Source organism: Cyprinodon tularosa, unplaced genomic scaffold, assembly GCF_016077235.1.
Source record: "Cyprinodon tularosa strain WSP-4 unplaced genomic scaffold, ASM1607723v1 ctg37, whole genome shotgun sequence".
In the NCBI taxonomy this organism is placed as follows: Eukaryota; Metazoa; Chordata; class Actinopteri; order Cyprinodontiformes; family Cyprinodontidae; genus Cyprinodon; species Cyprinodon tularosa.
In genome coordinates, this window is record NW_024039085.1 from 3,561,690 (window position 1) to 3,585,139 (window position 23,450).

Here is a 23,450-nt window from a genome sequence, read left to right on the forward strand (position 1 = left end):
TTGTAGTGCCCACTTTTGCAAGAAATGAATCATTTAAGCAGCACCTGTTATATTATAATCACTAAATTACATCCTGAAATTCACAGACATTGTCATAGCTTTGATCCCTTATGTCTCCATACATTCTTGCATGAAGTATGAAGAAATTATTGCATCATTTTGGAAATCCTAAAAAAGCTCTTTGAATTACTGTAGCATCACTTGTATCATGTTGCTTTCCAGCGCCATATGAGATTTGTCCAGAGGACTATGCAATGTCGATGGTTTGGAGACGGACCCCGTCGGGAGAGCTTGCCTTTAATAGATGCCCACCCAATGCCACAGGTAAGAACTGAAAGTCTACTATAAAGCACAGAAAGAATGTTAACAAACTTTAAAATATTGCATCAACCCCGCCTAAAGCTCACTGCTAAAATTACTACATATCTTATTCCGTTACAGTTTAAATATGCATGGGATTTAGTCACTATATAAAAGTCACTTTTATTTACTTTGAAGGACAATTTGTCAATTTCAGTTATTGATGAAAATGACCAACTTTCCTAATTGTTATCCCCATCTTTAAGAAAGAACTCACTTGGAAGCTTCTCTATAGTTAAAGCTAAAAGTGCATAGTATCCCTGTGGTTATATACCAGAACATGTTTCCTCATCTGAGAAAAGAGCACTTATTCATCCATTCTTTATCCCTGTACAACAGGGTTATTCCATGGCTGCCCCTGTCATTCCACAGCCTGTGTGGAGCACTGAATGGCTAAAATGGTTAACTTTAATCCCAAAGGCATTGTTAAAGGTTGAGGAAAGCCACACTGAGATGTCTTATCAAACATGAAGCAGGCAGCGAGGAGGCAAAGCATGTTTTGAATGTGAGAAATTGAAGAGCATAAAAGGAAGAGGAGAGGGGGAAGAAATGAAATGATAAGAAGAAATGTGACCTCTGATAATAGTACTGTGATGCAGGTTACTTTTGTTCATGCTGAAGGTCAAACTGCTAACAAACATGCAACAGAGCAATGAGGGGAGGAATGAATACTGAGGTTAAATGTTTGAGCTGTTACTCTTGTGTTCCTACATGACATTTATTTTGTTGGAATGAAATGGCACTCTGGCAGACTTGTTGCAAACCCGCTGTTATTCACAGATGGCTCACCTGCGGCAAAGTTAAGCACAGGAAGATTTACTAGAATGACATTAACTTTCAGGCTTGACATTAGCTTTATGGTCAATAACTGCTTGACACTGTGCTTGCAAAGGCTATGGATGTGTATGTGTGTTTGCTTTTACTTATTGGTGATATTTTGAAGGAAAACTAAAGCTTTGTTTGAAAAAAAAAATTAACCAAGTTTAGACAAGATATGACACTTAAGTGTTATTTTGTTTAGCAGCTTTTATTCTTCTGAAAATATTACAATTATATAAGAAAGGATTCCTTCCTTCATTCCTTACTATGTTCCTTCCTTTGTTCCTTCATTCTTTCCTTCGTTCCTGTTTGTTCCTTCGCTTGTTCCTTCCTTCCTTCCTTCCTTCCTTCCTTCCTTCCTTCCTTCCTTCCTTCCTTCCTTCCTTCCTTCCTTCCTTCCTTCCTTCCTTCCCCCCCTCCCTCCCTCGTTTTGATCTGAAAGTTCTGAGGAGCATTATGATTTGCGTCTTTAGAGAAATGAATATGAAAATTGATGCTAAATTTGTTTAAAATCATGCTAACTTTTTTCTTTTTTTTCTTTTTTTTTTTGCACGGTACAAAAAGAAAACAAAAAATAGCTCTAAATATTAGGATTTCTCTTTGACAAAGAGCTATGCCATCTCTGAGAAGTATTGTATTGTACTGAAGGCAGACATGTTTAATATTTAAGCACAGCGCCTCTGGTCTTCAAGGCTGGCACATCACAACATAAAAAATATCATACCTAACTAAAGCTGAGTTCAGGTCATATTTATTTGTAAAGCCAGTAATTACACCTGCAGTCTCAGCAGGTTTTCACACGGGTCCTCATTGTGAATCCATAAAAGAAAAACACCACCTTTGACCTTTTCTGATGGCTGCTGAGAACATGACTTAACAAGCATAACAACTGAAGTGTAAAAAATGAACAAGTGAATGTAGAACAAATATGTTTAGGGGCTTTAGCACATCCTCAGCCGCTGACTGTAGGATCATCAAGGTCATCACAGGACGAGTGCAGGGCCATCAGTGCTGCCTGGGTGATAATAGATGACAGCTTTTGGAGACAGGAGGTAAGGACAAAATGTGAGGAATTAAACATGAAACAGATATTTGTTTGTGTTGAGCCCCTTGAACAAATATTACTAAAAAGCTTGCTATAGAAAATTTAATTCCAGCCTGGATCAACTTATGTGAGATAAACAGAGGTACGATGAGAAATACACAGACAAGTGAAACATAAAGCAAAAACAAAATTTGAAAGAAAAACAAGATGTGGCATACACATTTCAATTGATATTCATGTGCTATGTTATATATTGGATCAATAAACCTTAAAAATTAACTAAAGTTGCTTTCTTTTTGGTAAATCATAATGAAAAAGAAATACTGTATCTATCTATATTTTGCAGTTAATGACATGTTAACATTGGTTATACAAGAATAGATATAGGACATGACAGCTGACAGCCTTGAATGGGCCTGGGACAGAATATATGGGTATGGGCCTCTACCAATTATGATACTTTTTTTTTTTTACTAACCAGGCCATAGCAATCAAGTAATTATTTTAACTATTACTAGAATGAATCACTAGAATAATTGTAATATTATTATATACATTATTATAGAATAATTATTATTAGATGATTACTAATAGTTTAAATAAAAATATTAATTTAAATTGAAACTATTATTTATTTGTGATGAAAAAAATATTTTAATCACTTTGACACATACATCTCAAATTACAATGATTTTTCTTAAGAAATATTTTCAATTTTCAATGGATTGAATTTATAGCACTTTTTGCTTTCCATATTGATGCAGCCCAATAGTTTTTATTTATAGACCTCTGATTGTGTGAAGTGTGGATTTATGTTCAGAACTGTTTTTTTTTTTTTTTTTTTTTAGAGGTTGATGTTCAACAACATTATCTTCTTTTGCTTAATGTCTGCTCACCTCCAGCCTGATCCTGCAGGTGCTGTTGTGAACGAGCCTGGCAGTCGAATCAGACTCAAGCAAATTTTAAACAGCACAACGATATCTATTGGACCCATTCTAATCATTACTTAATATAGGAAAGTTACACAATAGATACCTGACAGAAACTGCTGAGCTTGTTAGCCCCAATCCAGGGTTTACACACTGATGATAGCTTTCACAGAGAGGCCTGTCTTTAGGATGACAGAGATTCAAAGTTAGACTCTACCTGCAGACTGAAGCATATTCCTTTGTTGACATTCATGAGACCACTTCTATATTAATTTCATATTCTAGAGTGATTGTCTGACCCCATGTGCAGCGGAAGATTCAGGTTTTCATTCTCCTGTCTTTACAGGTAGATGTAGCTACCTGAAAGTTGACTAGGCCATTTTAATCATTTTCCTAATGAAGTTTAACCTCTACTTCAGTTTCCAATTTTTAGCAGCTACAAAATGTTCTTCTAATATTGTGCTGTATTTAGCTCTTCCCACCTTAAGTTCAACTGTTTCCTTTTAAAAGTCACCTCCCCACAGCATGATACTGCCACCACTCTATACATTAACAGTTAGGAAATATCATACGCACAATATGAACAACAAAATATTAGCAGATTGTTTAATAACTATGATCTTCCACACAAAACATTTTGCATCAACACCATCATGTTCTGTTCGGTCTTATCTGACCTAAGCACCCTTTCCACATTATACAGTACGTTTTTTTGTGGCTCCTAAAAGGCTTTACATAAGACTCCCCGCTGAACTTATTTTGATTACCTTTCGACAAATCTTCAGATTATTATATTGCACAATTAAGGTTTTGTTGTCAACAGATTTTTACCATGGGCCTTTTGACTTTTTCTGTAATTAATGCTCTCCTAACTAAAGGAGAGCGTTATGTAAACATCGTTGTAATATATTTATAGTTTTACTATACAATTTTTTATTTTTTGATGATGACTTAACACTTCACAGTTAAATGTTCAAAGCATGAGATGTATTTTTCTAAACTAAAGTAATCACTTTAAACTTCAAAACATTGTTCCATTAAAAACTTAAACCTTCTTCACATCACTTAAAAACCTCAGATCCCTTCATAGAATAGCTCTTTCCATGCAGCAATTAAGTTGTACAAAAATTCTTTCTGTTACCTATTTCTTGACTTCTGAGCCACATCTTTACCTCAGATTTTAATTACATGTATTGACCTTAGGAGACTGAATACAAATGATTGCTATAATTTTAGATTGTTTCCCAATTTTTTTTTATTTTCTGTAAACAAAAATAGAAGAATGAAGTTTCCTTTCACTTCCTAAAATTGCTTCTACTTCAGTCTCAGATAATTTTACTGAAATTTATAGTTTATAGTTTTATTCAAAAAAAAAAAGAAATTTAAGGTTTATGGATTATACTTGTATGGCAATATACAGTATATAGGTTTTTGTAAAGCAGAGTGTAAATGTGACTGGTCTCTTTCCCCCTATTCTGTTAATAAATTCTGACTGAGCTTTTCATCTTTAGAAGAGGCTGTTTATACAAAAGGTCCCCTAATAAGACCAATGCTGAAGAGAATGAGAGATCAGTGTCTACATGTATGTATAGTGCAGCCTTGCATTTGATCAAGCACATCTTCTGTAACATATAATGCATATACAAGCGACTGTACATGCTCCACCAATGAGCAATTTTTCTCTATCGACCATGAAAAAGATTAAAAGAAAATAGATGTATTTTTGCATAAGTGAAAAAAAAAACGTATCCTCATCCACTGTCAGTAATGCAGACAATGCACTGCCATACGTAATGCAATGCAAATATGTGCTAAAAGGTTATTTATATGCTTTTATACATACTATTTTGTCTGCAAAGCTTTTATATGTGATTTGTATACCAGTTTGTCCTATTAAAAAAATTAAAGTAATTCAAAATAGTAATAATGTTCAATCTATTATTGTGGAAATCATATTTAAAATTCTGCATCTTACAGCTTAGGATTTGTTAAAAAAAAACAGTGAAATAGTAACAGCAATGATTTAAAAAGTTGATTTATTTTTTACAATAGTACATATTATACCAATTTTTATTATTCATTTAAACTTATGTTTTAAGTGAAAAACAGACTGAATTCAACAGTTTGACTCTTATTTTTTTTGACAATTGTCACAGAGAATAGCATTTTGTCTCTCTTAGTAAGCTGTTAAATTCAATAATGTCAGACTACAACTAAATAAATGCCTAATTTCCAGGTATCTAGTTGTGATATGATATACCTCTGGTGGCTTCATTGAGCCATGGAGCCTCAGAGTATTCTTTTGATGACTGCGAATGTGACATGAAGCACCCAGGAGAAGCCAGTTTTGAGGGAGACAGATGCTCAACCCAGTGTAAAGCAGCAGGCATGTGATGCTGCCCTCTGGGCAGGCTCATGGTGCTGCATGGGTGATCTCAGGATGTAACAGTGTTTTGTGTGCTCAAACCTTCAGACATATCTCCAAGTTGTGACTGCAGAGAAGAGTGTGTGTATTCCATGTGGTTTGGATCTCTTTTTGCCTGTGTGTGGAAGGAGAGGAGAGAGTGAAGTGTCTCTGCCCAGGGAAATGTTTGTAACATGGAAGTTTCACTTTTGTTTATCAACCATCTGTGCTGAAGCAGTAAGATGAACTGTAAACTATACTAAGTAATAGTGGACCCCTATGTTAGTTGTGCACTAGGTATCTCTTTTGTTATTTTATCATTGCTTACATGTAAATGCAGGACAAGCAGTGTATTTGGGGGGGCCCTGAAATGAATTACATTTAATGCTAGTTACTATCACCCATCCTAGATCGACTGATGTCTGACATAAAGCTAACTCAGGTGCTTTATCATAAACAAAGAGGGTAACAGATGTTCTAAATTCTGCAACAGGTTCTGCCACTTCCTACTGTAAACATAATGTCATTACAGATAATAAAAAAATATATAATAATTTTTTAACAGTGTAGCATATTTTACTGTATTTTAAGTTTTGGTATGCAGATGTGTAGATATATTTTCTGAAATATATTTTTTTCATTTCCTATGATTGTTTTCTAAATACATTTGTCTACACGGGATACTGTTAATTTATTATAGGCGAGCGATTTTTTATTATTATTACCAGTATATTGATAACTCTCATGATGTTTGGCTCTAAGCAGCTGTATTAACACACCTTGAAAAGTACAAAATAAAAGCAATAGCATTATAGTGTCTTTTATTGTAATATTTTTCATACATGTGATTACTATTTTAGGAGATCACCTGTTCTCCTTTTTGCACACATCCTATGAAACATGGTACCTCTATGTTGAGTTCTGTGCAAATAAGACGTTGTAAAATGAATTCTCTCACAAAAACTGTTTTGTTTCTGTTCTTTTTGTCTCTCCCCATTTCATTCTACCATTGTCTACTGCCTTTTTTACTTCCTCTACTTTGCTCCTAATACCCTACCTCTCCTTATGTTCTCTGTGCTTACTCATTTCTACTCTCATCCCTTGTTCACTGATTCCCCTCTCCAAATCTGTCGCTGTCCCCCTCCACTCTTGCAGGCACCACTAGTCGACGCTGCTCTTTGGATCAACGCGGCATGGCCTTTTGGGAGCAGCCAAGCTACGCTCGATGCATAACAAATGAATTCAGATACTTGCAGCAATCAGTAGGTGCAAAGTCAGCTTCCTCTCACAGCCTCTGTGTCCAATAGATCATAAATTACCTCCCCAGTGTTTTCCCGCCCCTGTTACTTCATCATGAGGTAGCCAAAGATTAACCACTTTCAATAGTGAGACAAATTAAAATACATACTCTTTTTAATGTCCGGGCAACAATCTGTTTGATTTATTGTTTTTTGGCATGTTCTTATCTGTGCTATTGTTCTAATGCTAAACTCCCCCAAACAGGCAGATTCTATTCTTTGCAGAATATAATCTGCTAAAAGAAAATAACTGCATGTTTTTAACTTTAAGACAAGCGTTTAAGCTTAAGAAATATGGACAATGAACCATTGTTTTCCTTTCCCACATTCAATATTTTGTTTTTTAAACCTTATAATCTTATATTGTTCTAGCTGAAATAGCCTGGAATACAGCAGTACATCCTTTATTTCTTCTACCTTCCCTCTCAGTGTTAAAAACATAATAATAATTTTCAAAGGCTAAAATAGAACCTACCTTAAAAAGCAAAGAGATGTCCACCAGGCAAAATAAATGTAAAGCTGTATCATATAACATAAAAACTTCACTTTTCTAAGAGAACACTTCTAAATTTTGTACACTATACTGTCATTTCATTTACAATATGCATTCTTAGCTCCTTATTTAAAAAGATATCTATATGTACTAATGTAAAATACTATATTGAGGTGACACTGATAACACTTCAAAGTTAATGTCATATTGTATCAATGATGACATTTTCTTGTTAAAAAAATATCACCTTTTATAGTTGCAAATAAATATACTGTACAGTGTGTTTTCCTTATAACAAAAATATGTTCATAACAGTTAAAAAAATTATTTGGGACAATTTTTTATCTTTTAAAATTCTTATATAACACTTGGATTAAGTTATAGAGATTTTGATGTTGGAAAGAATAAGTGATCTGATTGAAGTGGCGACCTTTCTGATTTATCAATTGGATGTGCTGTATGTGAATTCAATCTGCACCACCTTAACTGCGTTTAGGAGGGTTCTGTAGTCACACAGGGTACTGTGATGAAATCTAGATCCATACAGTGTTAACCAAGGATGCAAAAGGCCTATATTTAAAAGGCCAAAAGGTTACCCAAAATTTTATGTTAAATGTTGTTAACCCTCAAAATTTATCTTTGACAAATAAATGCAATAAATTTAAAAACTTAAAAAGTGTATCATCAAAAAAGTATTAATTTTATAACCTGATGTAGTAGCTCTACGGTATTTCCTCCACCTGGGTGGTGGTTCTATGTTTCCTTATGGTGTTGCACATGTGAATGTGTATTTATAGACATAATTCCAGTGCAATGATGTGAAATGTCATTTCAACATGCAGTCTCTGCGTAAATATGTATCTCCTGCTCTAGTAACCTCCTTTAATTCAGATATGTTCATTTCAAAACATCCATGAAGCACAAACCACTTGGATATAGGTGTCAAATAGCAATATGGAGTTTTTTTTGCACTCCATTGACTCCAAATGTGAAGCCTGATATGTATCTAACAAACTGGCTAGAGGACACTGATGCCCCAAGTTCTTTCTTCTGCTGTTCTTGGAGGTTCAGGGTCATCTTGCAAAGGGCCAGAGGATGCTGGCGGGTGATGGGATGTCCCAGGTTACCAAGAACCTCCTGGATCTCACCCAGCGCAGGAACTTTTACGCTGGTGACCTTCTCTCATCAGTGGAGATCCTTCGCAATGTGACAGAGACCTTCAGGAGGGCAAGCTACGAGCCTTCCTCAGATGATGTTCAAGTAAGTGCTTCAGGAACTTCAATTTAACATGAAAAGTAAAGAATTCCCAGCCTTAAAATCCTGGCATTAGATAAAGCATTTTCTAATATGTCAGAAATAACACAAAGGCTCACAAATACCCCTTGTGGCTTTATCATATCAAGAGATCTTGATACATTCTAATCTATTTCATCTCATTATGTTGGGGTTAACTGCAGTCTGATCCTCTTTTTGTCAATAGGATGATGGAGATTATAGCTAAAGCTCCACCCCCATCTCCAATAAGATCATTTATGCCCTAAATGCTGTAGCATTTTCAGACACATGCTTTTCAGGCCCCTTACTGGCTGAATATATTTTGCAGTTTGTACATGCTTTGTTGAACACCTTGAGATGTATAATAGTATTTTATTATCAAGGAGAAATTTCAGAGGAAAAGAGATAATTATCCTATATATGTTGGTAGAAGAAAGCAAATTTTGCGTAGAAATGAATGTGTGTAAATCAGGGAATTCATTTCTTCTTAGCCTTCCTTTTTATGGGGTTCTTATCTAACTTTGTTGTATTGGAAAGTTTTTTAATGCTATTGTTCCCCATAGAGATGTGAGAGAGAATGAAATCACAAGGTTTTCTGGAGTTTTTTTTTCTTTTTTAAGTGTAGAAATAATTCATGGTCAAATATTTTAGAACTAGATATCACAGCCCTGTATTACACAGTCCTTGATCTCCCATCGCAGTCTTTATAATTTATTTAAAAATATGCAATATATTAGGTTATAAGTGATACATGTTAGTTTTATGTTATACCAGAACTGGGGAGCTTCAAGTGTTGAAAGTAATGTAAAGAAAACTTCTATTTCAGGTTTAGATGTAGGCAGTTACCTTCTTGCACAGTATTCTTGTCCCTATTTTTTTTTTTGCAGTTGTTCACATTACAGTCACACACTTTAATGCATTTTTCACACTATGTAGTTAAAGTTAATGTAGTGCTTAATTATGTAAAAAGAAATGGAATAGTTGACATTAAAGATAATGTGTGGTTAAATTCCTCCTTGGGCAAATTCTTTGTAAAGTCCCATTTTGCTGCAAATAGAGCTGCACTGTTTTTAGGTTTCATTATGTATCTAATGAATTTGGGATTTGGAGAATGTTTGCTCATTCTTGCTTATTTTCTTTGGCAAAATATTGAAGTAGCAGTATTTTTTGATAAATAATTATTTTTTTGGGGTAAACCATGTCATCACAGCTTTAATTTTAAATCCTTATTATACTGCAAAGTTGATCAAGTTTTCACATTTTCTTTAAGAATTCTTCTGTATTCATCAACCTGGACTTTAACTATCATAGGCTAAATCAATAGTTTATTTCCAAATTTCAGTTAAGAGTGTGTGCTTGCATGTATGTTTCTGTGTGTGTTACCATTTCCTTGTAATAACACTCCAATAATATCTGGGGTTTCCTCTTCACTGACATATTAACCATTGGAGAAAGGTACTACTGTAGTATCTTAAAGGGGCCTTTCCATGGAATGCAAATTGTGGAAGATAAAACCAAGGTCTTACAAATCATGACACCAAAACTTTATCCCTAGCCTCTCTGGTGGGTTAGTTATCTGGACAAAAACCTAAAATTGATAATAAGGTAAAAATCACATAGAAATTGAATCTATTTAAAACGTGACATTTTCTTATTGTTTCTCACTCTAATTTAAACAAAAGACACACTTCAACGTTATATCCAAATTTTTGTCAGGCAGATAATACATTTAAAAATGCATTCAAGTTTGGAGTGGTTGCACTGTAAAATTTGCTAGTTGCAGATTAATAATACACTGTAAAGGCTTCTGTTTAATCAACACACTTTCTCCATTGTAAGAAATGCTTTGCCTATTAGTTTCTGTGGAAATAAAACCTTAATGTCCTGACCATGGATGGGGAACCTGGCCCTATTCAGCCAATTCTCCTGATGCTTTGGAAAAGCCATGAGATGAGGAGAGCATCCTATCTCTTGCTATTAGAGGAGCTCCGTAGTGTGTATATGTGTGGGCAGGCGGGACAGCAGTCAGACAGCCCAACCCCTCTATGTGCCTGTGCGCTAATGCAGTGTTAAAGTGGGCACATTACCACCAGAGGGAGCATAAGCATTCAAGTAGAAAACAAGATAGCCTGTGTCAAGAGAGAGAGCGAGAGAGAGAGCGCCACTCCCTCAGGCATATTGTAGACCAGACAAAATAACAAGGCGAAAGATCAGACAGGGGTCCTATTACTACTGTAGGCATGCACCCCGGGCAGGCCCTGCTTTTCCCTGCCAAAGAAGACAATCTGCACAGCTGCTCAAACATTCGCTTTCATCTTTTCTTGTTCTTTTTTTTATTGCAGCTTGTGCTTGTCTCCTGTAGCAATAAGTGTTCTCTGCAAGCTGCAGGAGATTGGAAGGTTTTTTTTTCTCTCTGCTGTGGCCAAAACTCAAATTTCATCTTTCCCCCATTTGTTTACCCACATGGTTCCAGTTGCACATTTTTACAGTGTTATTGAGCCCTGCAGGGACCATCATTATCCCCTTATAGAAATACCTGTTTTGCCATCTCACATTCTCAAATATCTGTATATTATTCAGAGCAGTTCTTTTAAGTGCATGGTGCTAATGTCATGAGCTTAAAAAGCAAGGCTGCTGCAGTGCCTGTAATACTTTTGCGTGGGTGAGTTATGTATTTTCCCCTTTCATCATTTTTCCACAGAACTTTTTTCAAATCATCAGCAACCTCTTGGAGGAGGAAAATAAGGAGAAATGGGAAGATGCACAAAAGGTAAGCAAATGTGCACTGCTCCTTAAATAATCTAGATTTCTGCATTAATATTGAGTTAGACAAGTTGTGTTCATGACATCTGAACTCTGTGGATAAAGCAAAAATCAACAACAGATAAATAAAAGTCAGATGTACTGTAAAAATGTATTTCCTGCATGAATGCAAGGTCATTCAGCTGCCTTGACATCTGGCCTCATTTAAAAAGAATAATACAGTACCCCAGACCTCCACTTGATGGCAGCAACACAGTCACAGAAACTGTTCAGCCATTAACACTGCAGAATTTTTTCCTCCTGCATGCACATTGGTTTAGCCCACACAGATCATCATGTGATAAGAGTAGTACTTAAGTTGAATTTTAATAAATGCACGCTCAATTCAGATATTTTATTGCTTAAGGCACAACATCCACATCTCAAATTCCTGTCTGACTTGTGTGACATTGGTACTGCAAGCCAGTAACATAAAACAGTAATTTGCCTAGAAATGAATGGAGATGCATCTGTATTTTGCTTGGTACCCCTGCAAATCCACTCCCATTTGGAGAGGTGGCATATCTTTTGAAAACTGCTCCTGGTTTCTGAGGCATCCACTCTAGCATCACACATATCCAGACTCTAACAGAGATGCCATCTGCGATGACCGCAGGTCTGCAAAGGGCATCTGCTCAGGTGTCACTTTCTGTGGTAAACTGACTGAAGCAGGACGTCACCTGCTCTGAAGCATAAAAAGAATTTAATCAGCTAAAATATGCAACATCTCCACTGCATTTACTCCCAGATTGGCTGTAGATCATACTACTTCAGCTAAAATTAAAAGCAGTTTTAAGCACTGCGCAGAAAGCCTGCCTTTGCTGTTGATGCAGGTAGTAATTAGGTGTTTACATACTGGAGATTCTGTTTATCATCACAGATCGAAGTGTTGTCTGAAAGAAAAGCTAATAAACAAGTGGTTGTATTAGTTAGAATGCATCAAATAAGCGTACAGAAAGATTATAAAAACGTAGACTATGGAAATGATTTTGGTTGATTGAGCAGTGAGTATGTAGATGTGGCAAGATAAATGATTTCTTTAGTGATTAATGTCCCTGTCTGGCTTCATCACCTCAGCGTTTGGACAGCGACGTTGCCTGATTTCAACAGACGACGCTATGACTTCACGGCTAAATGTTCTTCTCACTTGTGGGTTTTGCATTAATGAGCTTGGTTTCCACAGCCCCCACACACGCTCTGCACACTGTGGACATTTAAAACTCCTCTTACATGAAACACCTCACTATGAGCTTTTACTAGCTGCAGGGTTGGCTCTGTGCAGAGATCACTATATATTCACCTCCTGTCACTGTTACCATGGCAAGCAAAGGAAGAGCTCTTTCTACACAACCTCCACTGCAGCCATTTCCCCATGCCGCCTTCACATTCTAAGGTTACCATAGAGACGAGCCGAATGAGCATGACTGCACTCTGCGTCAGACGTGCCGGAAGGGGCGATGTGATGCCCCCCTCCCCACAATCCCAGTATGGCTTTCGCTCTGCTCTGTCAGAGGCTTTGACATCAGCATCTCTGAACAACTTAGCTGGCTTAACGGCAGATCATGTGGAGGCACGTGCTTATACATGGTGCACAAGGTGATACAGAGAAAGGACTGAAATACCTACCTCAGGTGTTTGCACGGTATCACCTTAGACCGGGGTGTAAATTGCTAATTGCCACTCAAAGGCTTTTTAAACCTCATGGCATCATGAGGGTGTCCTCACACATCTGTTGAAGTCATGCACTAATATTTCCTCAGCTTAAAATGTACCTCGTCTAAAAATTGCTTATATTACATCACCGTTTTGTGCTTATGGGGGTTGGTGGCATATTCAGGCACAGCACATCTGCATTTAAACTGGACTATTTACAAACCCTCATTCTTTGAGAACAGAGGTCCAGTTATTTAAAACCTCTCTTATAATAACATTCTTTAATTTTTTGTATTTGTCAAGCAGAGCTGACTGGACCAGTCCTGCTACAGGTCATCCCATATCCCTGTCCATGTTGCAGACATTCGCTTACTGCCAATGCACGTCGGGTGGCACATGGATAAAGGCAACAGCCCTTAACTTGGCTGGGTCTTTAAAATAGTAAACCAGCCAGCAACTGTGCTGGAAAAGATGCTAAATACAGTTCTGGTGCTTATGTGACATTAATGTTTAATCCCAGTTGTAGCTTATTTTTTTGTTCTCATTTTTAGAGGTCTTATAATTTTGGTATTTTTTGTTTTACTGATAAAGATTTAAGCTATGAAGAATATTACAATAATGTGTCTGCTTTTACAAGGTTATGAATTAAATTTTGTTTTACAAAATTCCACTTTCCACACCTGTTACTAGAAAAAGTCAACAAACACAAGTTTAAATGCTTAAATCAATGTACTTTGAATTTTATTTTCAATAAAACAAGATAGCAGGGAGTGACACAAAAAATCCCACTGTACTACTAGCAAGGTGCTTTGGAAATTACCTTTACCTGTACACTTGGCAGTTTGTAAAATCATTCCTTTATCATGTGAAGTAAGACTTTCAAATCCAAATTTTGCTCATTTTGCTTATTGATCCTCATGATCTCTACACCAACTTTACCAATGATGTGTTGTAATATAATGTAGGAATCTTTAATGAGATTTTGTCATTATCTTTTTTAGATCTATCCTGCAGCAGTGGAACTCATGCAGGTCATAGAGGAGTTCATCCATATTGTTGGACTGGGCATGAAGGATTTTCACAATGCCTATCTAATGACTGGAAACTTAGGTAAGGATCATATTCCTTTTCCCTATCCCAGCCCCACTGCCTTTTGAGTTTGTTTAACCACTTATCTCTTCTCGCCGTAGACACTTAATCCCAGCACTCTGCTGTCTCTCTGATTCAATTTCCCCACAATAATTAAATTAGGAGAAATGGTGGATGTAAGGTTGAGGGGAGTAAAATTATGGCAAATCAATATTCTTAATTAAAACTGATCTTTTGGTCTCAATGTGCTAATTTCCTGGCACCAAATATTCCACATTCGAAAAAATTACTTAAATGGCTTTTTATGTAAATGCCTTATTTTCAATGCTTATATCAAGGTGAACAAAATATTAATTGTGCATTTAAAATTGATTCTGTCGGACATGACCCATTATTCTACGTATTGAGTGAGATTTAACAAGCATTGTGTATATGGAGTTATTTTTGTGTTTTTATTAAATACAAGAAAAAATCGATCTTAAATGGGAAAATAATTGTAAAAGTAAAATAAATATATATGAAGATTACAAATTTTCACACTGATAGCAAAAACGGATGTTATTTGAGAAGAAAGAAAAAGTTTTGAGGGAAAACATTTTGTCATAGGATAAATAAAAGATTAATTGACATTTGGAAGATGATTTCCAAAGGACAAACAGCTCTTAAAAATAAACTTTGGTTTTTCTTTTTTTGCCGTGAGGCTAATAACATTTCTTTCTCAAAAATAGATTTCTCTCTTAAAATATTTGTCTTTTCTCTCTCGAAAGTCTTTGCTCCTGCGTCAGGATTTTTCTCTTGGTGTGAAAAATGTGTCATGGGAGGGCCTGTGCTCCTATTGGCCAGTCTCAACAGAAAAGACAGCTGAGTGGTGATACTTAGTGCTTAGGACTGTGCTGTTGGGCGGGGTTAACAGCCTGTTAAAAAGTGGGAAAGAGTTGTGTGTAACTGAACAAGGTGACAACTGAACGGGATGGCTGGCACCACATTGGTCCTATGCAACTTATTGTGTTAATAAGTATTTATTGTTTATTTTCCACCATTAAATTAGATGACACAAACGTCTGCCTTCTCTGTCGCCCACATTCCAGGTGTGGCACTGCTAATCTCGAATGCACCTGGTGAGTCTAGGCAGTCTAGACAAGCGGGGGCGTAACCACCTTTCCACAAACTATCACCAATCGGCTGTCAAATCTGTTGAGACTAGCCAATAGGAACACAGGCCCGCCTGTGACACATTTTACACAATGAAGCTCATGTGTACCCTGAAGGATGTTTTTGCTGTAGCACAGCATCACAAAAAAGACTTTGTCAATTCCTTGCCACATTCTTGAAGAAACATACTATGCAAGTTACTGATCAAAGGCCGTTAAATTGAAAGAGAAATTGGGAAAGTTATTCTTTGCAGCTTTAATGAGCTTTTCTGCTACACTGATTTTTGTCTATTTAACATATCCCCTTGTTGGTCTCTAGAGTCTAACTACATAGTTTATGCAATATTTCCTTCCTTTTGAGTTCCTTTGTGTTCTTTTTAATTTCTATTGCATAGCACCGTGCATGATCTAAGGTCCCTGCGGTCTCATTTCATTTCTCTTTTTCTTCAGTGAATGGTGTCTCAGTGCCATGGAATAGAAGAACTGTGTTCTTAACTCATTCATGCATGTAAATGGGTACATACTGTATACTGTTTGGCTTCAAGAGGGTGGATTCTCACTTGGATTCCAAACAATAGCCAACATTTAACCTACTTTCCAGCAATTATTTCCACTGTGTAAATTGTGAACTGAAAAGTAAATATTTTGAAGGAGCTGCTGTTATTCAAGCAAAGCTTTGAAAACGTGAAAGTAAAACTGTCTTAAAAAAACTTTTGGAAATAATTATTTTTCTGCCCTGTTTCTTGGCCACTACCTGGGTATATAACTGGTCAGTTACAGAGTGAACACAGAAAAAAGCCTTTACCTGCTTAGAAACCTCAGTTGTAATTTAGTTTCTTGTGAAAAATGCAATCAATACATGTTTTTAATCAAGGGCAAAAGGGGTAGAGGATCCAAAGATAATCAGTAATACATTGGGAGAAATGCAAACATCACTCTAAAAGATTTCTGTCAGGTATGGGATCTAAACAATGAAACTTAACTCTATGCACTCTGAAAAGAGATTTGATGTAACCACAAAGATATTTTGTCCTTCAGGCTGTGTATCCACATGGAGTCAGCTTTATGGGGGAGCGTAAACAGTCCTTTTAATATTAGGGACCAGATTGGTAAAAATCATAGAAAGCCGCTTCATGTTTGGTTTTGTCTGTATACACAAAACTGCATCTTTTTTTAGTGATGACCTTGTAGCATCAGCTACCTTTGTAACCCACATGTGCCTCTTCACCTTTATGTTGCTGTATTTACTTCGAATGAGCTGTCTGTTCATGTCCAGTGTTCAGTCAGTGGTTTGGGTGTGATTCTGTGGCAGGTTCACAGCGCATATGTAATACAGTGTCTTCTGTGATGCAACTTTTTTTCTAATCCGATTTTAAAGATATACGATGTTCATCTTCCCGTGGAGGAGGACTTTATTTTGTTTACAAGCTTCTATTGGTCTTATCCGATAACAAATAAGAAAATTATATTGTGAGGGGTTATTATAAAGAGTCTATTCTGCATTGAATATACTCTACATTCAAAATACAATTTTAAAAGCTTAAAATAAGCTTAAGAAAAGTAAATAAAATACTATAAATGTAAAAAATTTTGCATAATCTAAAAGCTGTAAAGATTAAGTCTAGTCTGCGTCTCAAATTCTTGTTGGTATTATGTAAAGCTCTCTTACAAAAATATGTAAATATTAGGAATATGGTATGAAGAATTTTTAGAATAAACAAATGCAGGCCATTATTTAGATTTGGGGTTTTTGTAATGACTCAGAACAGAGGGACCCAGTATTCAGACTACACAGACAGTGGGATAACTTCAAAAGCATTCATTTAAAAACAGAACATTTGCTGATTTGCAGCAGCAGCGGCTAGGGTGCCCGAGGCAGGTAACTGAACACAGAACTGGCAGGAGATCAAATCCAAACAGACTAAGGAAGCCATGATAATCCAGAGGGTGAAGGAGGCAGATCCAGGTTCAGTCCAAAGTATAATCCAAAAGAATCCGAAGACAGGTCAGGCAAACAGATCAGAACAGTGGCAGGCAGGCTCAAGGGTCCATAGACAGAAACAGGTCAGGATCAGGCAATCATAACACAATAATTATGGCTAGAAATACTCTCTCCAAGGGCTCGAGAAAAATCTGGCACTGATGACTGGGAGCCAGTCGTTTAAATAGAAGCTGGGACAGGTAGATATGATGAGCAGTGATGAGGAATTGCACAGATGAATGAAATGAGCAATCAAGACAGTCATCAGTGGCAAGATCACGGCAGTTTTGGATAGAAATGTAAACATTTATGGGTGAAAATTCTCATGCATTTGTCAGAAATAATCTTTTTGTTTTGTATATCTTTGCATATTGAACATCTGCTCTGGTATGAGACATTGAAATTGTACCTTACCCTGTAGACTGTCAAAAATGATATAATAAGGCAACCACAACACTGAAGATTTTTTATAATACACCAACACAAGCAGTACGAGGAACACAAGAAGCACAAGGAAAAGATACAGTTTCCCACATTTCAGTGTTTTCATTTTGATTCAAAACGACCACTAAAACAAATATTTAACTCAGCCACTCTACAACCCGTGATAAAATTCGGTGTCGACAACTGTCTTCAGAATTTGACTACTAACTAAATAGCCAAAAGTTTAAATTTTTTTTCAACATAAAAATTTTAAAATTCAATTTCAGTACACAAAAAATCACTAAAAAAACAGAATCACGAAGAACAGGCAACACAGGATTTTAAGGGGGGAACAAAACTGTGGAGCAGCTCAAGGCATTGTTAGGTTATGAAACGCTCTTCCTCCCTTTCTTATTTGAAAATCTAACAGAACAGTTGTTGACTTCATCATTAGAAAATGTGGAAAAAAAAAACAACTAAAAAACTAGCATAACATAATCAGCTTTTAAATCAAAGTCAAAAAATGTTCTGTTCAAATTCATCACAAACAAATGACACCAAATTGAAGTTTGCAGCATAGATGGCAGGAAACAAACACTACACATCACTGTACACACCATCCTCCCCATAAACAAGAGAGTTCATAACAATAAAATTCCAATACAATTCACTGATGTTTTTTGTTGTACTATACAGGGCTGGGCAATTATTTGCCTTTGCAATATAACCACAAATTATCAACATGCAATTTTCAAATCTCAAATGCACTCAGTTTGGTCAGATTACAATTAACTAAAGAAAGACATTACATGTGTCGCTTCAGCCATTTAGATATTTGTAATATGCTTACAGTGGGTTTCTCACCACACAGTGTGGAAAAGCATTGAAGCTAGCATGTAAATCCAGCCATGCAAATTGAAGTAAACACTTTTTCACAGGAGGTTACAGTAAAGTCCTGCAACAATGGACACTAGACAAGCAAGCTTAAAAAACTGAAACCCTGAAAGTAAACATTTAGATGTTTGTGATTAGTGCAAAGGAAAATCCCCCCCCCCCCCCCCCCCCCCACAAATTGCATTAGTTTGATTAAAATTTTGATTTATGACAAAACCGTTCAGTACTATAGTACTATAGTGGTTGATTTAAAAAAAAATGTCTCAGTAATAACTTTGTATGGGACTTTATCTAGCATGTATTCTACATAAACGTATCATGTGAATTCATAAAACATACCGAGTATAGTGTCTAGGGAAGTAAACTTTGGGTTCCTGCATACTTGTCATGTTAATTTCGACCCAAACATATTTATCTCCTTGATGACATAGCACTTTTGATTAGAGCAATGGAGAGTTTTGTAGGCCATTGGTGGAAGCCAAATGGGGGAAAAAATCTGGCTGAGTAAGAAATTGCTGCATCTTTTTGTCACTTATTTATGGGGGTCTCTTGACACCTGGATAAATAGTGACTGTCACTCCTGCACTGTCTTCTGCCCTGCTACTTTTAGGTAAATAACCTTAATTGCAAAAGGCTTTCCAATCCAGAAACATATGCACACTCCTTTAGAGGACACATAAAAAGATATAACATCTTAGAAAATTAAATGCTAAACTTAGTATGCATTTAAAATCAGATTGACTTTGAATTTTTTTGTCAAGATGACCTTTGTAGATAAAAAAAAATGTGGGTAATAATGTCATTTACAAAGGAAAATCAGTAATAAGTACTTTTTTTATCAAGATTTGTTTGGGTATAAGTAAAGCAGTTATTATATTGTCTCAAAAATACTGAATGTAGAATATTCTGACTGTTTTAATTACTTTTCAAACTCAGTGAGAGATGAGAAATTATATAAACCTACAAAATTGCCTTAGAAAAAATCCTGAAATTGAACTATATCCTAGGAATTTGTGATTTTTCAATTGATGCCCTGTGACTTAAACTACAAGCCAAAATAAACATGCTCTAACCACTGCTGCTCTTAACATCTGGCACTGGGAACAAGCCTGCTGGTGCTTGCTGATTTCACGCTTTCTATTGGATCATCCCAAACACACAGGCACACCTCCGCTGTCACAGATTTCCCTCAGTCATGGAGTCTTGCCAGGATATAAATTGTACTACCAGAGCAGTACAATGAACAATGGAGTTTTTACATCAATACTAGGATTATCTGGAAATTCCCCTTTGCTGAGCCACCTCCTGACAGGGGCCTGATATGATAGCAGGTTGAGAACAGCACAGATTTGTCCTCCCTCTTGCAAATTTAGGGCTTCTATTTTTGTTAATCCTAGGTATATTTTTCTTGTTAATGCCACAGTAAACACTGTTTTGTTTTTTTAAGGTGATTAGGGAAATTACCAGTCTTTGTGCTGTGATTGGCCAGCTTTAGGTATAATTCACATTTTCTTGTGGATATGTAGGTTTATCTAAATCCAAATCTTTGTTCATAGTACAGTATATAGAGTATTTAATTAGATTTGCCTGCTTCTTCTATTCTATATTTAAAATCTTAAAGCAAAATAGACTGGCATGTTTTTAGTCCTTCTCTTTTTATCTGCTTCAGCTGCTCATGTAATGATCTTCTGACTCATATATACCCAGGAGTACATCTGTAATCTATATTTCATATTGGTTTTTGCAGTGGCCAGCATCCAGAGACTTCCAGCAGTGTCTGTGATGACTGACATCAACTTCCCCATGAAAGGTCGTAAAGGCATGGTCGAGTGGGCCAGGAACTCAGAAGATAAAGTGGTCATCCCAAAGGGACTCTTTGTTTCCCAGTCAGCAGGTATATCACTGAGCAAGTCCAGTATTTCATGAAGCCACATCACCCTGTCCAAATAAGTTTTTTTCTGCAAGACTCAAATTTGCACAGACAAACTTTATGGGTAAAATTGATCATTTATCAAACCTTAAAATCGCATAGTAATAGTAAAGTTTTAAATAACTTTATGACAGATTTACGTTATTTAAGTTGTTGTGTTTTTTTATGTTATAGGCATTTTTTGAAAATGCACGAAAAAATGAAATTTCTTTGCTATTTCAATCATTAAATCATTTTCTTTTTATATTATGTGTTTAAAAAAATGCAGTGTACGTTTAATATTCTAATCCTAGGCAAATTTTTTAACTGGTTAAATCAGCCTTATCTGTTATAAACCATGCTAATAAAGGAAGTTACTTATCAAAATGGAGGCATATGTAATGCCAATTGCCTTGGGATAGACTGTAAGTCAGACTCTATGGTAGTAATAAAGGAGTCATGTTTCAAAAATGTTCTAATTGCAGGGAAATTGATCAATTATTTTCTTTTATTAAATTCATCATCCTGTAAAACAATTTCCTTTTTCAGACATGGAGGGGTCGCCTGTGTTCATTTTGGGAACTGTTCTCTACAAAACTCTTGGACTCATGCTACCTTCACCAAAGTAAGGCTAACATTTTTCTTCCTCTCTTACATTTGGCTCTTAGGTTTAAGTCATTTTAAAGGTTTTGTCTCACCTCATGTTTTACCCCTAACAAACAAAGACAAAAAAGGAAACATACTATAGAGCTGAAATTTGTAAGAGGTTGGATGAGGCTATTTTAAAAACCTTTTTTTTTTTTTTTGCATTGTGAGCACTTAATTCATGGCCCCCAAGAACCTTATTCTGTTGGAGATAAAGTAGGCTGCAAACTGTAATAGACTAATAGTTAGATCTAGGAGTGTTACACTACATCCAGCTCATGAGACAGGATTTCATATAATTTTTGACTTACAAGAGTAAAATAAGAGAAGATTTTGACTATATTTTTGGGGAAATTTATGTTTTCATAAGTAGAAGTTTCATAAATCAAGAATACAGTTTGAAGTCCTGCTATTAACTATGCACAGTCATGCATATTCAATAATTGTTTATCATTTGTCAGGTTTTAGAGGACCCAAATGCAGAGATTAGGGAGGCAGAGATGAGTTCTTGTAGGTTTAATGTCCAAAAAAGTGGCAACTGAAGCAAATGCAGAAAACCAAAATCTAGGAGATATCCAGGAAAACACACATGAGGAACCAGGAAACAGTGACTGAACATGAGTTGTATCAGCAGATTGGAAGCAGGTGTAAACAGAAGAGTTTAGAAGGGAGTTAGGAGAAGGAGAATGCAACAGAGGGTAAAAAAGAAATACATAAGAACTCAAAAATATAACCAACAACAACTAGAATAACACAAAATGGAAATTAAACCAATAAACTAGAACACACAGAAAGACATGAATCTAAGTATAACTGAAAACTTCAAAAGAAAACTTAAACAGAACCCAAAAGTGCAGAGTCATGACACCATTAGATATTATTGAAAAGTTCATTTGAAGTCCCTAACCTAATTTGAACCTAATTCACTAAGTGAAGACCATCATATTGATTAATTACACAGTCACTGGGTAAGAGTCTGACTTAAATCTAAACAGGTCTTATGAGTGTCACTTCATAAGACCTTAGGGTGAGATTTATTATAGGCACCTATTTAGACACATTGCAATACTCATTAAAACTAATGATATGGAAATGACTGTTTTAAGATCATGCTGGCACATCAGCCCTTTAATCCAGGAAATGTTCTCCAGGTGATAGAGGGAAAACTTTGTGGAAAGAACTAACATCTTGTTTGTTGTGCATTGTCCAAAAGCCTTTGGGGACTTCATTGGCACTGATTTAGGAATTTAAATACAATCACAGTAGCATTGAGTATGCTGTTAATTTAGACCGACATAAGTGTCTGAAATGCTCCGTGGAATGGCCCAAAGAACCGCAGATGTCTGCTGCAAGTCAACAAGACTCTGGCACTGATATCCAAGGACAGAGTGGTGATTCCAGGACATGTCAGGCAAGCTGTGCAGCAAAAGCATCAGCAGAAGCCCTAGGTGCCTGTATGGAAACAAAATCATAATGGGACTCTACAGATTGCCCTTTTCAGAATGACGTGAAAAAAGCCTATCGCAAAAATAATGTTCATTTTGACACTTTTTCAGTGTGCAAACTTTGACAAAAAAAACCTCACTTTAATGTCAGTAAATGTCAAAGTTTTACATGTATTTTGTATGGAGCCTATCAATTTCAAATTTTAAATCATAGCATATAATTTATTTATAATTTAAAGCCTAGAGCTTTGAAGAAGCAGAAGCAAAACTATATTTTTTTTTTATATCAAGCTGTTCTGCTTCATTCTTCTTTCAGCAGCTGGCAGTTTTATTCTCAGTGGAAAGTTTTCTAGAAGCCTTGTGTTTTGTGATTTTTTTTCACCTTAGAAAATTGTATTTTTTCTTAACTGTAGCAATATTGTAACTTGCATAAATGTAAGTAAATGTATATGTTTTGTATTAAACAAGTTTAACAAAAACACGGTGGGACAGATTTCCTACACTGCATGAAAAGTGAGATTTTCGTCCCCGTAAACCCCCGTAAACTCCCGCAGATCTGCCTGATTTTCGTCAGTTTCCGACAATTTGCAACCCGTGCTTGTCCGCGTTTGTCGTGCCACAAATTGTCGGAAACGGACAGTGACGTAGGTGGAGAGCGATCAGCTGTACTAATGGCCCTAATTAGCATATGAATGCAGCAAACCCGCGCGGCTGGCCAGGTCTGGCTTGAATAACCTACTCAGTATTGGCTGAAACCACTATTCTCAAACAAATGAAATCGCTCGTGATTGGCAGCAAAACCACACGTGGCCACGCCAGGCTTTAATTTTCTTAC

At 36.1% G+C, this 23,450-nt stretch overlaps 1 protein-coding gene across 10 annotated transcripts in view; it reads left to right on the plus strand.

Moving 5' to 3' along the window:
- Window positions 1–23,450, plus strand: part of adgrb3 (adhesion G protein-coupled receptor B3) — a 167,734-nt gene that overhangs the window by 93,445 nt on the left and 50,839 nt on the right. For 7 of the 10 annotated variants that reach the window (XM_038296383.1, XM_038296385.1, XM_038296381.1 and 4 more), the window contains 7 exons: window positions 223–324; window positions 6,713–6,819; window positions 8,405–8,608; window positions 11,325–11,393; window positions 14,080–14,188; window positions 20,364–20,510; window positions 21,075–21,150. In XM_038296383.1, the coding sequence (XP_038152311.1) occupies window positions 223–324; window positions 6,713–6,819; window positions 8,405–8,608; window positions 11,325–11,393; window positions 14,080–14,188; window positions 20,364–20,510; window positions 21,075–21,150 (814 nt within the window). The remainder of the gene's footprint in view (window positions 1–222; window positions 325–6,712; window positions 6,820–8,404; window positions 8,609–11,324; window positions 11,394–14,079; window positions 14,189–20,363; window positions 20,511–21,074; window positions 21,151–23,450) is intronic. The other 3 variants (XM_038296378.1, XM_038296382.1, XM_038296379.1) reach the window with 2 other exon arrangements.